Consider the following 14,289-nt stretch of genomic DNA (forward strand, 5'->3'; position numbering starts at 1 on the left):
TGGTCATTTCTGTACAATAAGAGTAACTTGTGAACCTGATGTGATTCTAGAAAATCACGACTACTGTGACCAAACAACTGGTGGCAGATCCTGTTTGCCAACTGGAGCTGAAGCGCAAGGGAAGAATTCAGTCATTCTGGTTTGCAGCGTCCCAATCACACCATCACCTGATTGTAGGCACTATGTACGGAGGTTCTCTGTAGCACAGTTGGTTGGTGGAACTTGGAGCTGGGAACACCCGTACGTAATAGTGGCAGGTATTATACATGTCACTCATCACAAGAGGTGTATGACATGGGAATGTGTTTAATTGTTTGATATACAGTGTTTATTTTTGTACACAGCCATATTGGGTTGAAGACTTTTTCCCTCAGGGACATTAAAGTAAAATCCTATGATCGCACAAACAGGCTGGCATTCCAAGCCCTGTGGTGTGTTTACAATGTGGCCTAGTTCAGCCACACCTAAAAACGATGAATAGCATCGAATGAATCATCTATTATTCCACCCCAAACCATTTTCTAGTGTGTTTTTTTTATGTGTAAAAATGACCATTGCAATTGATATAGAGGTCACAAAAGTACAATCAAATAAACTTCTATCCGTGACATGATCAAAAACAGGAATACACAAAACGGGATTATCACTTGGTTGATTTGCTTACCGTAATCTCTTGAAATATGACAAGGCATAAAAAAGGTGTGCATAAAACAAAAGAATGATAACGAAGACACGTTAGCAGCACAGTCAAGACAACTATGCCGTACATGGCCATGGCGCTACATGAGGGTAGGTCGTCACGGTGGTCCTAGAGAGGGTAGGTCTTGGGTCAGTCACGCAGGGTTGCAGAACTGGTTCATAATAAGATTGGAGGCGCAAAGATCTTACAGCTCGGTAAGATAAAATACATATTGTTAATGCTTCATAGCGTGGCTTCAAAAAAAAAAAAAACTTGTTTAGAATTAAGAAGTAACAAAAAAAACATGGAATTATGAGTACAAGCACAATTGAATGCGAATGATCCTTTGGTCACATCTTTTGTCTGGACACACCCAGCCATTCACTGGTACGGTGGCTGTACTCATGACTGTATCGGCTGTTATATGTATTCAGACACACACTATTTCAGTACTGTAGTTAACAGTACTACTATTTCAGCACTCATTTATGTACTGTATTAGTCATTTCATCCGCTGTAGAAATGATATTATGTTGACAGTTAGTATCACTGAAGAAATCTTTGGAAAATACACATAACTTGTCATTGTCTGACTGAAATAAATTATCGTCAATGGTTCGTCCAATAGAAGGTGCGATAGCTTGAAGAGCATGTCAGATTGTCCCATTTGGGACAGTAGTATAGATGTCGGTCCTATCGGGCGGCTCTATCTGTAGATCCTACCTTCTATCTTAGCCATTTCTATTTGCTAATAACAAGTTCATCTTTCTACACCAGGGAACTGCAAGATATGGCCCTCCTTTGGGGACCAAGGAAATGAAAACTAGAACTTGGCAACTGACCAACTTTCTTAATAGATGCGCCTGGTTGTGTAGTCCAGCACCGTAATGTTGTTAATAGATGCGCCTGGTTGTGTAGTCCAGCACCGTAATGTTGTTAATAGATGCGCCTGGTTGTGTAGTCCAGCACCGTAATGTTGTTAATAGATGCGCCTGGTTGTGTAGTCCAGCACCATGCTAGCGGCCCCCAGCAGGGCGGGATCTTCGAGGTCAGATGTCAGGACCTGGATGCTCTGGGCGGAGCTGAGGGCTCTCTGACCTATGACCTGCTGGACAGGAGCCTGGTAGTGGGCGGCCAGCACCCCCGATAGGATGACCAGGGAGGGGTTGACCATGTGGAGGATGTTGATGATGCCCACTCCAAGGGCCATGCCAGCTGAGGAGGAAACGGGGAGAGGGGTTAGCTATAAAATACCGAATGGCACAATGATTCGAACTGGGTCTAAACTATGATCTCAATGTCACATTTGGTAACATTTGATACCTTGTTGTGTCACGCATCATAATTCGGCTAGTAAATTAAATACAATGGGAGGAAAGTGGTTTATCAAATGTATTTGACCAGGTCAGTCATTGAGGAAACATAAAATGGACAATACCTAGAGAGTCTACACCCCCTTGAACTCTTCACATTTTGTTGCGTTGCAAAGTGGGATTGAAATGGATTGAATTGTCATTTCTGGTCATTGATGAAAATACTCCATAATGTCAAAGTGAAAAAAAAAATGGAAAGAAAAAATGGAAAAAAAAAATACACATTTTTACAAATTAATAACAATTTAAACTAAAAGTAATTGCACAAGTATTCACTCCCTTTGCTTAGGCAAGCCTAAATGAGTTCAGAAGTTACATGGACTAACAGTGTGACATAATAGGGCTTGACATGATTTCTGGATGACAACCTCTCTCCCCCATACATACAACATCTAAGGTCCTTCAGTCAACAAGGTACTAAAGTAATACTGCAACAAACAAAAAAATAAATGGAAAGCTTTATATGTTTGGGGCAAATCCAACAACACATCACTGAGTAACCGCCTCCTTATTCTCAAGCATGGTGGTGGCTGCATCATGGTATGGGTATGCTTGACATCGGCAAATACTCTGGAGTTTTTCAGGGTGAAAAGAAACAGGATGGAGTTAGGCGCAGCCAACATTCTAGAGGAAAACCTGATTCAGTGTGCTTTACATTAGACACTGGGAGAGGAATTCACCTTTCAGCAGGACAATGACCTACAATGGGGTTGCTTACAAAGAACACAGTGAACGCTCCTGAGTGGCCAAGTTGAAATTGACTTAAAACTCTGTTTGAAAATCTATAGCAAGACTTGAAAATGGCTGTCTAGCGATGATCCCAAAAAAAACCTTGGCAGAGCTTGAAGAATTCTGAAAAATATAAAATGGCCAAATATTGCACAATCCAGGTGTGCAAAGCTCTTAGGAGACTTACCCAAGAACACTCACAGCCAAAAGTGTCCTTAACATGTATTGACTACTTCTCATCAAGGTATATTAGTGCTTTATGTTTCATTCATCTTTTCTTTAGGATATAATTTTTCCACTTTAAGAGTCTTTTTTTGTAGATCATTGACAACATAAAATGTAATACCACTTTGTAACAATAAAATGTGAATAAATCCAAGGGGGGTGTAGACTTTCTATGGGCAAAGTATTACTTTAACTTATGAAGGAGTAGGTCTGATTTAAGGTGATGTCCAACCAACATAAGGAGTGTGGACCCACCTGTTCTGAGGACGGCTTCAGCCTTGTGGTTGCCCAGGCGGGCTGCGTTGATGAGGTGGATGGCGCTGACGGACTCCGCCTTCTTCAGATCCACCATCCCTTCCACCTCCAGCAGTTCCTCTGGAGAACCAAACAGACACGGGCCAGGAGTCAAATCAACATCTCTTCTTCACAAGACATGTTGCTTTAAGCTTTGCTTCCCTCCCTGGTGAAGACTGACACCCAATGTGTTCCAATGAACAAGTGCCTGGTTCAATGCATTATAAACACCATGCAATGTGCCTCTTGGTTTTAAGTAAAGGATTAGAAAACAATCTAATTAAGAAGTGTTTTAACTAACCGTCATGGAGCCTCTTGGCTTCTTTCTGCAGGGCCATGCCTGATGCGTAGGCCTCGATGCAGCCACGGCTGCCACACATGCACTCCGGCCCGTCCAGAGACACCATAATGTGGCCCAGCTCAGCCGCGCAGAACGTACTGCCGTGGATCAGCTCGTTGTGCTGGATGATGCCCCCGCCGATGCCTGTTCACAAAACAAACAGAATGGTTAGTGGTGCCACCGCCGATGCCTGTTCACAAAACAAACAGAATGGTTAGTGGTGCCCCCGCCGATGCCTGTTCACAAAACAAACAGAATGGTTAGTGGTGCCCCCGCCGATGCCTGTTCACAAAACAAACAGAATGGTTAGTGGTGCCACCGCCGATATCGGTGTGGCTTCCCGATCAGCACGACTACCTTATTCTTTTGGGGTCCTTTGTTAGCAAGGTTAACTGGGGGAGGGGGGACTGGGGGGGAGAAGGGAAGGGACTGGGGGGGAAAAGGTGACTTCCGTATAGTTGGAGACGGTGTCTGAGCTAAAAGGAGAGAGTTCAGTTTTTGTGCCCGACAGGCAAGACCCGGAGCCCAGAAGACGGTGTCCCGGAGAGGGTCTCATGGGGGAGACCTATCCTTTTCTTTGATTTATTATTTAAATAAACACCCTTGAAACCGAGCTAATCCTTCCCTGTCCGTGTCTGATCTGGGTAAACGTCTTGACCAAACCCCTTGGTCTGCCACAGTATCTACGCTGGCATGAATGAGCAAGCCTTATGTTGTGACTCACAGAAACTAACATGTGGTGCATTTTGTTGTGCACCAGCTTGATGATGGCTAACATTAGCTAGCTGAGCAAGCTAATTGTTATGTTCTTTTCCTTGAGCAATGACAAACCGGGGCGTAGGTTTAACATATTATAATTAGATACTTCAGCTAGCAATACAATGGTAGTGCAACGTAGCAATCAAAACAACTTAATTTGTCATTATGGGCGACGGAATTTTGCTAAGAACGGATCCTGTGCAAAGCAGGAAGAGCCATGCTCATTGGGTCGCTACACATAACGGTTAAGTGTAGCGACATATTTAGAGAGAGTGCGGTCAGATTTTTAGAACGGATGCCACGTTGTCTTCATTCTCTACATCTTGGAGATGTAACACGAGAGCTCCTCCGACAATTCCCTCTATGAAATGACCAGCTGTAAACATGCGAAACTGAGGGAATTTACGTTTTTATTGATTAACATGTGTATCCAAGTTTGTCATGTGTTGTGGTGTCAAAAAAAATGGCATCAGCTTTCACTGGACATATTCATTCGTTTTCCATTCCGACCAGAAATAAACAGCACGGAAGCGTCAATTATAACTTAGCAGAGGCTATGGAGGAGAAAGTGGTGCTCTCCGGGAACGTTCAGACAGAAACCACATTGGCCGAACTCTAGATATGACTGGTTAAGTGCAAGTAATTAAAATTACCAATATTTGTATGTATTTTGTATGTATTAGCAAAAAAAAAAGTTCCATTGCTCCTCTTTTGCTCCTCAAGCAAACGGGGAGGCGGACCACATCACGGAAAGCCATCAGACCAATTCCTCAAATGCCCTACTCTGAGGTTTGCAGTGGTCTGAAACACACTATTTTGCTCAAAATGTATTGTTTTACCCTTTAGTGTGTATACATAACTGTATTTATACTTGGGATATCGCTGTGTTTCTGCAAAAAAGTCAAAAGTTTACAGTCATCATCCAGGGTTTGAAATGTACAGATATGCCACATTTCCTGTCAATGTGCCAAGGACCAACCATAATGTGGAACTTGACTATAGAAAACCATACCATTGTTGTCTGACATGAAAGAAGATAGAGGCATGGAAAGAACGTCACCATGCAGGTTTGCAGACAGTAGAAACGTTTCAAACCCCAAACAATTATGCGCAAAAAAAACAAAAACACTCAGATGTGAAGTAAACAGAAAATAGTTGACACGGGTGAGTTATTTTTTTGTCAGTGAAATAGATTATCCGACAAATGGCGATTCAGGGTTTACCCCCTAGGACTTACCCTACAGGTAAACCTGTTCCGGTTTACCCTCCGGGACTTACCATCTACCACAAAGCTACTACCGGTCGTTACACAATGGGCCTACCGAATTAAACTCAGGCTCTCCAGGTCCGTATCCTATAATGTTCAGCCTACGATTCTCATCTCCCTGAGATGTCAAAATGAGTGGAAACAGATATAGGAACTTGCCTACCTTGTTTGTTGCCAGCTCTGCTCCACTGATCTGGACTCTTTGGTTTGACTAGAAATCGTGGTGAACCCTGCTCGCAGCGCCATCTGTTAGGTTCTAAAGTAAATAACTCACGGACACTAGAGAAGCTTTAACCAAGTTCAATTCTTCCCAAAGGGTCGACACAGCTGTATTCAGACAAAGACATGTATCCACCACAACAAGCATATTCTATATACTCCACTTTAGACACTCCTTCTCTCCAATCCTTACATCTTATGGTTCCACAGGAAGAGGGTAATAGGATAATGAACCATACTTTCTCCCTTCAGGGGATCTGACCTGACCCCAACCCCTTCCTTCGCCTAATCCACAGATGTCCATCTGCTTCCCCTCTAGCAATCCTGTGATCTCCTCCTGTCCACCCAACACATTCCAAAGCCATCTGTTTTTCTACAGAGAACCATTAACCTCAAATAAAAAAAAATTAAAAAGTATCTTCCACTTCTTTATATACTATTCTTACGCGTATAGCAATGTTCAAAGTTTACCCAGAATCCAACATCTTTTTGGCATGTATATGTAACCGGTGTGAAATGGCTAGCTAGTTAGCGGGGTGTGCGCTAATAGCGTTTCAATCGGTGACGTCACTTTGCTCTGAGACCTTGAAGTAGTTGTTTCCCTTGCTTTTGTTGAGCGATAGGTAACGATGCTTCTTGGGAGGCAGTTGTGTGCATAGGGTCCCTGGTTCGAGGCCAGGTAGGGACGAGGAAAGGGAAAATATAGCCATTTGATAAAATAACCAGGTGTCTCAACTTTAAGCTTCAATTAAGCTGTCATTAACCTATGATTTACACATCAGCACTGCCTTAGGAGATTATATATAAGCATGTGCTTTCATCTTTGCAATCGTTTCCAATGCCTCATGCCATGTAGATTAAAATGTCATTGTCCTCAGGAAAAGTTCTTAAGTGAACCAATTAGACATCTTAATAGTATCAGTAGCATTGTCAAAACATGGTTACGGTGAGGTCTTTTCTTTGAGTCTCTCACTTTTGTAAAACTCAATGGTTTTGCAAATGCCTCAACAACAGTCCCTCATTCAATAGGGGTAGCCGTGGAGGACTGTTTCAGGACACAAATACAATTTTTCAATACCTATTCAATCCACGCAAAATCAAAAAGCTACTGACTGACATCTGATTGCCTCGTTTTGATTGGCCTGTTATGCACTCGATCCACCCACATTGTCATTGTTTACTATCCAGCTCATCTCACGCCATTATGGGTGTGGAATGCATTCTCAACCTTTACTTACCATAACCTTTTAAATGTTTACATTTAAAAAAACATTTTTTTACAATGACAGTCATGTATATATCATAGAAATACAATGAACAGATAATTAATGACCAGAGTGAATCATTCTAATTCTATGGTGGCAATATTACCTGTTCCAGTGATGATGGTGACAAAGTTCTCCACTCCTTTACCGTGGCCAAACTTTTTCTCTGCCAGGGCGGCACAGTTGCCGTCGTTATCAACCCAGACGGGCAGGTGGAGGGCGTCAGAGATGGGGGTGCGGATGTCGATGGAGCTCCACTCCTGGATCAGCTTGGTGGAGTGGAGGATCACACCCTCCTGGGGGTTCACTCTGCCTCCTGTCGACACACCTGAGGGAAGGAGGTGGGGCGATTGCAAGAGAATCAGATCCGGTCAAACTAGGGGTATTTTCCTACTAGCTACTGACCACTTCTTTATTGAGGAAAAAATGTACTTACTAAGACTGTGATACGTGGTTGTCTCACCTAGCTACCATAAGAAGAACGCACTAAGTTGCTCTGGATAAGATTGTCTGTCTGCAAAATTACTAAAACGTAAAAATGATTATATAGTGAGAACTAGGGTCTATGCAGACTTTGAAGCGTATTTATTGTCGTTGAGCACAAATAATTGGGGCAAGAGGATTGTGACGTTTACGCATTTATAAACATTTAATAAAGTTCAGTTATTTGACACATGCTCAAGTACAATGAAATGGTTCAATTGCAAGCCCCACCCAACAATGTGCTTCTTGACAGATTCGCAGAAGTAAATGTTGCCATATTCAAAGTGCAAATCAAAACATAAAAAGGGACATTTCATGAAGGAGAGAAAGCCACATACCCACTCCCAGAATCCGGCAGTTGAGATGGACAGCGTCAATGACTGCCTCCGTACACATCTTCAGTATCAGCTCCATCCTCGTCTCGTAGGTTTTGGGGTTCGCCTGGGTGTACTTCTTCACTATCTTACCCTACAATTAAAAATACGTATAAAATCAGACCAATACAATATTTCAAATAAAATGTTATTTAAAAATGAAATGTTATTTCATCGTTGCCCATATATAAAATAAAGTATTTGCCATTTAGGAGATGATTTTATCCGAAGCGACTTAGTCACCCATGTATGCATCACTACTGGTGGCCCCAGCAGAGCTCGAACCCACAACCATACAAGTGCCTTGCTCTACCAACTGAGCCACAGAGAACCAAAGTTTTAAATAGTGGCCCACAAATATATTTCATGCAGATCAATCCACTTGGTACATTATTTGATAAAAGGAAGGCCGTTGACAAGTCAGTGCTGGTCTGTCGTCAGCGATTTAATTAAATATCAGCGTCTCAGAAGAATGCTATAACTGACAGCCGCTTTCATCTGAGCCGGCAGATGCTCATGGTGGTTCTCACGTAAAGTCAAATCCTAAATCAAAATGGGGCCTAATCAAATAGAAAAGGTGTGCGTTTAAGATAACTTCCGTTAGGCTAAAGAATGGTCGGCTAAAGAATGGTCGGCTGACGGTTGACATTCTAATCTCCGACTTCAGAACTAAATGGTTAGAAGGTGACTTCTCACTGTTGACGTTTGTGTTCAACTTCAACTTACTCACTGACGAAAATACGTTTTAGACAATACACATGCCCGTGACAAATAATAAATTACATTTCTATAGCGCTTTTCATTACCTGAATGAAAGCACTTCACAAAATAAAACAAGCAATACATCATGAGTAGCCTAGCTGGAGTTAGGTCAACCAATAGAGGCCAAGTCTTTGAAAACGGCATCCTCCGAAGATGGAGAGGGACAGTTCATGGCTTGATCAGAGGAAGGTTGGTCGGGCTAAAAAAAAGGCTAGAAATGGTACAGGCCTCGGGCTTATTCCATGAGAAGTGCAACGTCACAAAATATGCGTAGGCCTAGAACAGATTGTACATCACGCCACCTTGGTATGGTACGGTTGAAGTCGGAAGTTTACATACACCGTAGCCAAATACATTTAAACTCGAGTTTCTCACAATTCCTGACATTTAATCCTGGTAAACATTCCCAGTCTTAGGTCAGTTAGGATCACCACTTTATTTTAAGAATGTGAAATGTCAGAATAATAGTAGAGAGAATGATTTATTTCAGCTTTTACTTCTTTCATCACATTCCCAGTGGGTCAGCACTGGCTTCAACAACTTAAACTTGAGTCAAACGTTTCAGGTAGCCTTCTACAAGCTTCCCACAATAAAGTGGGAGTATTTTGGCCCATTCCTCCTAACAGAGTAAGTGAGTCAGGTTTCTATGCCTCCTTGCTCACACATGCCTTTTCAGTTCTGCCCACACATTTTCTATAGGTTTGAGGTCAGGGCTTTGTGATGGCCACTCCAATACCTTGACTTTGTTGTCCTTAAGCCATTTTGGAAGTACTTTGGAAGTATGCTTGGGGTCATTATCTATTTGGAAGACCCATTTGCGACCAAGCTTTAACTTCCTGACTGATGTCTTAAGATGTTGCTTCAATATATCCACATAATTTCCCTTTCTCATGATGCCATCTATTTTGTGAAGTGCAGCAAAGCACCCCCACAACATGATGCTTCCACCCCCGTGCTTCTCAGTTGAGATGGTGTACTTTGGCTTGCAAGTCTCCCCGTTTTTCCTCCAAACTTAACGATGGTCACTACGGCCAAACAGTTCTGTTTTTGTTTCATCAGACCAGAGGACATTCCTCCAAAAAGTACGATCTTTGTCCCCATGTGCAGTTGCAAACCGTAGTCTGGCATTTTTATGGCGGTTTTGGAGCAGTGGCTTCTTCCTTGCTGAGCGGCCTTTCAGGTTATGACGATTTTGTACTCGTTTTACTGTGGATATAGATACTTTGTACCAGTTTCCTCCAGAATCTTCACAAGGTCCTTTGCTGTTGTTCTGGGATTGATTTGCACTTTTCACACCAAAGTACGTTAATCTCTAAGAGACAGAACACATCGCCTTCCTGAGCGGTATGACGGCTGCGTGGTCCCATGGTGTTTATACTTGCATACTATTGTTTGTACAGACATACTATTGTTTGTACAGACATCAGGCATTTGGAAATTGCTCCCAAGGACGAACCAGAATTGTGGAGGTCTATAATTTTTTTTCTGAGGTCTTGGCTGATTTATTTTGATTTTCCCATGATGTCAAGCAAAGAGGTACTGAGTTTGAAGGTAGGCCTTGAAATACATCCACAGGTACACCTCCAATTGACTCAAATGATGTCAATTAGCCTATCAGAAGCTTCTAAAGCCATGACATGTTCTGGAATTTTCCAAGCTGTTTAAAGGCACAGTGAACTTAGTGTATGTAAACTTCTGACCCACTGGAATTGCGATACAGTGACTTTTGTTGAAAAAATTACTTGTGTCATGCACAAAGTAATGTCCTAATCAACTTGCCAAAACTATAGCTTGTTAACAAGACATTTGTGGTGGTTGAAAAACGAGTTTTAATGACTCCAACCTTAGTGCATGTAAACTTCCGACATCAACTGTACATCATCTTTTTATCTGCAACTTTTCTAGTTCCATCTTTGGTGGTTATGGATATATATCAATATCCATCACCATTACAAACCTGAACTAGTTGGGTATAGAGGGATAATGAACACACATGGATGGTTAGATAGAAATCTTGGAAGCACACGGCAGTGTGAGAAGATGGATAGTGTAATGTACTGTATGTTCATTTTGCTGATGGACAGCCAGGAAGATGATTTATGGTTTTAACCAATCACGACTAATGAGATAATAATAATATAAATCTAACATGCGGTGTAACCCTCACCTCACGCACCCCCCTCTCCAACCCCCCCTCACCCCTACCACCGTACCCTCATGCAGACGATGGCCACGCGGAGGTTGGTCCCCCCCAGGTCGACGGCTAGGGCGCTCTGAGTCTCCAGGATGTGGTCGATGTCCTGGGAGATGTCCCACTCCTTGACGGGGGGGAAGCAGAAGGTCTTCTGCAGCGGCTCATCAAGGTCGATGGTCTGCAGGAACTTCAGGATGCGAGGCACCGCGTTCCCGTCGCCGTAGATCTTCGAGCTGAGGGGGGGGGGGGGTCCCACAGGATGAAGAAGAGGGAGGGGGGGGGGGATGGGGGAAATCACACAAGATGAAGAGGGGAATTTTGGTGAGATCTCCGTTCTATGAAAAATTGCAATTTGATGGTTACTATGAAAATAGAGGATTTTAGCTTGTAGACCAAATCTCAGTTATAAGAAACACTGAAAGAGCTAATGCTGCCGCAAATAAATACATACGTTTTATTTTTATTTAAAAAAGGTATAAGTAGATGACTTAAAGGGTGACTGCACTGATTTGGACTCGTTTTGAAGATTGCTCATTAAGAAATGCTAGAAGCCATGACTGAAGCCAAATGAGTTGTGGTTTGATGTGGGTGTGTAATGTTGTCATATTATAAAACTGGTTGGTTCGAGCTTCGAATTGGCTGACAGCTGTGGTATATAAGATCATATACCACAGGTATGACAAAATTAGAGCAGTAAAAATCCATGTTATGTTGGTAACCAGTTTATAATAGCAATAAAGCACCTCATGGGTTTGTGGTATATGGCCAATATACCACAGCTAAGGGCTGTATCCAGACACTCGGCATTGCGTTGTGCATAAGAACAGCCTTTAGCCGTGGTATATTGGCCATATACCGCACCCCCTCTGGCCATATTGCTTAATTGTACCATGGCAGGTACTGTTGTTTGTTCCTCCCAAGTAACCGTAGCAACAACATAGCCACTTCCTCAAAATATTTAAAATAGTAGGAATTAATCTGTAATTTATTTAGAAGTTTTTGCAGAGAAGGTCTTAGTCGCTCAAGTTGACATCTAGCTAAAAGGTGTTTGGTGCAGTATTTCTTAAGTAAACAAAATGTGCATGATCGGTTCTCTGCTGGGCACGGACTAGTTTATCGAGTGGCTACGTGCTCGGGACTGACTTCTGAGAACAACAACGTGTCTACAACTTCATCATCTGCAAGCTGTCAAACTAAGGTAAATAAAGCACAAGCTACACGCTGTTTATCAGTGCCTTAAAAATCACTTGCTAGCTAGCAATCAGCTTATCAAGTCACTGGGGAGATTTTGCTTTTTACAACTTTCCCACCATTAACAGAGTGTGCCTGTCTGGCAGTGTTTAATAGGGAATGATGTTACAAAACAGGCTGTGGGGGGACACTACGTTCCAGTTGGGATACAAGTGCACTCTGATCGTCTCAATTCTCATTTTGGCCAATTAAGTAGCAGACTCAAGTGATTGACACGAAGAAACACATCAGCAAGTGGCCACTCTATACAAAGGGCTTAGGGCTAAGAGTTATTTCAACATAACATTGGCGACATGTTCTCTTACGTAGACAAGTCTGAGGTGTTGAGTAATGGGCAGGCCCGTCTCACTGTCTGGGAGGTTCTGGCTGCTACGATTGGATAGAGCACAATCAGCACTGCTGTTTCTCTTCTGTTAGAGTGTACTGGGCAAGATCGTAATCCATCCCCAACTCTCCAGTATGTCGTGACAAACTCCGTTTTGGACGAGACGGACTTTGACCAAAATTATCCTATTTTGCACTTTGTAATCAATTTTGACATTAGAATGAATGTTTGACTCGTATCAATATGCCACATAGAACCAACGTATTTGGTTTTAAATGTCCTAAGGGGTAGTTGACCTTTAAGTTCAGTTCAGAGGTTCTGTAATACACACTTTCCAGTGTTCTGATCGTGATACTCAAGGTGCAGGTTGATGGTCACTCGACTCGATACCGAACGTAATGGATTATTGTCATATCTGTTGACGGTGGTTGACGCCAGACTGGATGTACAAGGACCGAGGTCACACTGATTATTCACTGTTGTATTGTATTGATGACATTCCGTTGACACGGATTCTGTAGCAGCTGAAAAATGGTTTTGTTTTGTTTTGTCTTTCGACAAGCCTCTCGGCCTGGTGTTTCCAGAACAGTTGGTGCTGTCTGATTAGGATATAAAAAGGCCCTGTCTCCAAGAGGCCAGTTAGACATTTTCTCTGCTTCTGTGCTGGGTGATGTCTCCGTGTTGCAACTTGTTATAACCCTGTAATAACCCCTTTTCTAGAGGTTATGCGATGACGCTTACCAGGGGTATCTCTTCCCAAACTGCAGCTCCAGGGCGTGGTAGATCTTATTCTGAGTGTCTGCGTCACGGACATGGAGGACGTTTTCACCTGGGAATAGAAAATACAGCTCAACATCCTATAAGCATTCGTAATGGGACGACTGGAAGAATGAGAACAAAGCAAAAATCGCCAAACACTCATACTGTACTGGCAAAGCCGTCAATTAAGAACTATACCATGAAATATATCATGAAAAGGTAACACTGGTAACCACAAGTAGGCCCCCTAGTCTGCTCCAAATGGAGGCCACGCGTGCCTCCATAATGGCACACCATTTCTCCATTTAGTGCACTACTTTTGACCAGGGCCCATATTCAAGCACTTAAGGGAATAGGGTGCCATTTTGGACAAAACCCATGATTCTAGACCACCTGGTAAATGGTCATGGACTTCAGTAGACCCACCCACCAGTCTCTCTCCCAGTCTGCCTGGACCCCAGGTTGATGACGGGGGTCCCGAAGGCCCCGGCCTCTCTGACGCCACAGCTGCTGTTGCCGATCATGGCCCCAGCGTGACACACCAGCTGGATGAACTGCTCGAAGGGCACGTGCTTCACCGCCCGGAAGTTAGGGTGCTGCTCGACGCCCTTCTTCCTCATCACGCGCACCATCTCCTTACTTCCTGTTGGGGTCATCACGGAGACGGGACAGGGGTTGTCAGGGGTTACAAGACAGAACGGAGAAGACTGCGGGATGTCTAATTTAACCGACTCCTACACAGTCTACAGTCGGAGATTCAACTCTAGCCATGTCATGTTTTGCAGTAGTGTTTTGTTGGATTTTAAGTACTGGTCACTTGGTTTCTTATTCTTTCTGAGGAAGTTCTACGCCCTTCAAACCAGTCCAAGCCCTAATCATGAGACAGACTGAAGGATTGCAGCTGAACTAGATAAGCAAATACCTTCAACAGAGCAGCCTTCCCACACTATTGACCAAGGGAGGGCTGACACTGTACCTCCAGCTCCACAAT

At 43.1% G+C, this 14,289-nt stretch overlaps 1 protein-coding gene across 43 annotated transcripts in view; it reads right to left on the reverse strand.

Moving 5' to 3' along the window:
• Positions 1 to 288: 288 nt before the first annotated feature.
• The window catches only part of LOC118395465 (bifunctional UDP-N-acetylglucosamine 2-epimerase/N-acetylmannosamine kinase-like), a 33,150-nt gene continuing 19,149 nt past the window's right edge, over positions 289 to 14,289 (reverse strand). For 42 of the 43 annotated variants that reach the window (XM_035789276.2, XM_035789277.2, XM_035789275.2 and 39 more), the window contains 8 exons: positions 13,729 to 13,941; positions 13,281 to 13,368; positions 10,983 to 11,196; positions 7,972 to 8,101; positions 7,257 to 7,478; positions 3,602 to 3,784; positions 3,262 to 3,381; positions 289 to 1,894 (listed from right to left, as the gene is read on the reverse strand). In XM_035789276.2, coding sequence (XP_035645169.1) covers positions 1,659 to 1,894; positions 3,262 to 3,381; positions 3,602 to 3,784; positions 7,257 to 7,478; positions 7,972 to 8,101; positions 10,983 to 11,196; positions 13,281 to 13,368; positions 13,729 to 13,941 — 1,406 coding nt within the window. In that variant the 3' untranslated portion in view covers positions 289 to 1,658. The remainder of the gene's footprint in view (positions 1,895 to 3,261; positions 3,382 to 3,601; positions 3,785 to 7,256; positions 7,479 to 7,971; positions 8,102 to 10,982; positions 11,197 to 13,280; positions 13,369 to 13,728; positions 13,942 to 14,289) is intronic. The other variant, XR_008065608.1, reaches the window with a different exon arrangement.

This window comes from Oncorhynchus keta, chromosome 16, assembly GCF_023373465.1.
Source record: "Oncorhynchus keta strain PuntledgeMale-10-30-2019 chromosome 16, Oket_V2, whole genome shotgun sequence".
NCBI classification, from domain to species: domain Eukaryota; kingdom Metazoa; phylum Chordata; class Actinopteri; order Salmoniformes; family Salmonidae; genus Oncorhynchus; species Oncorhynchus keta.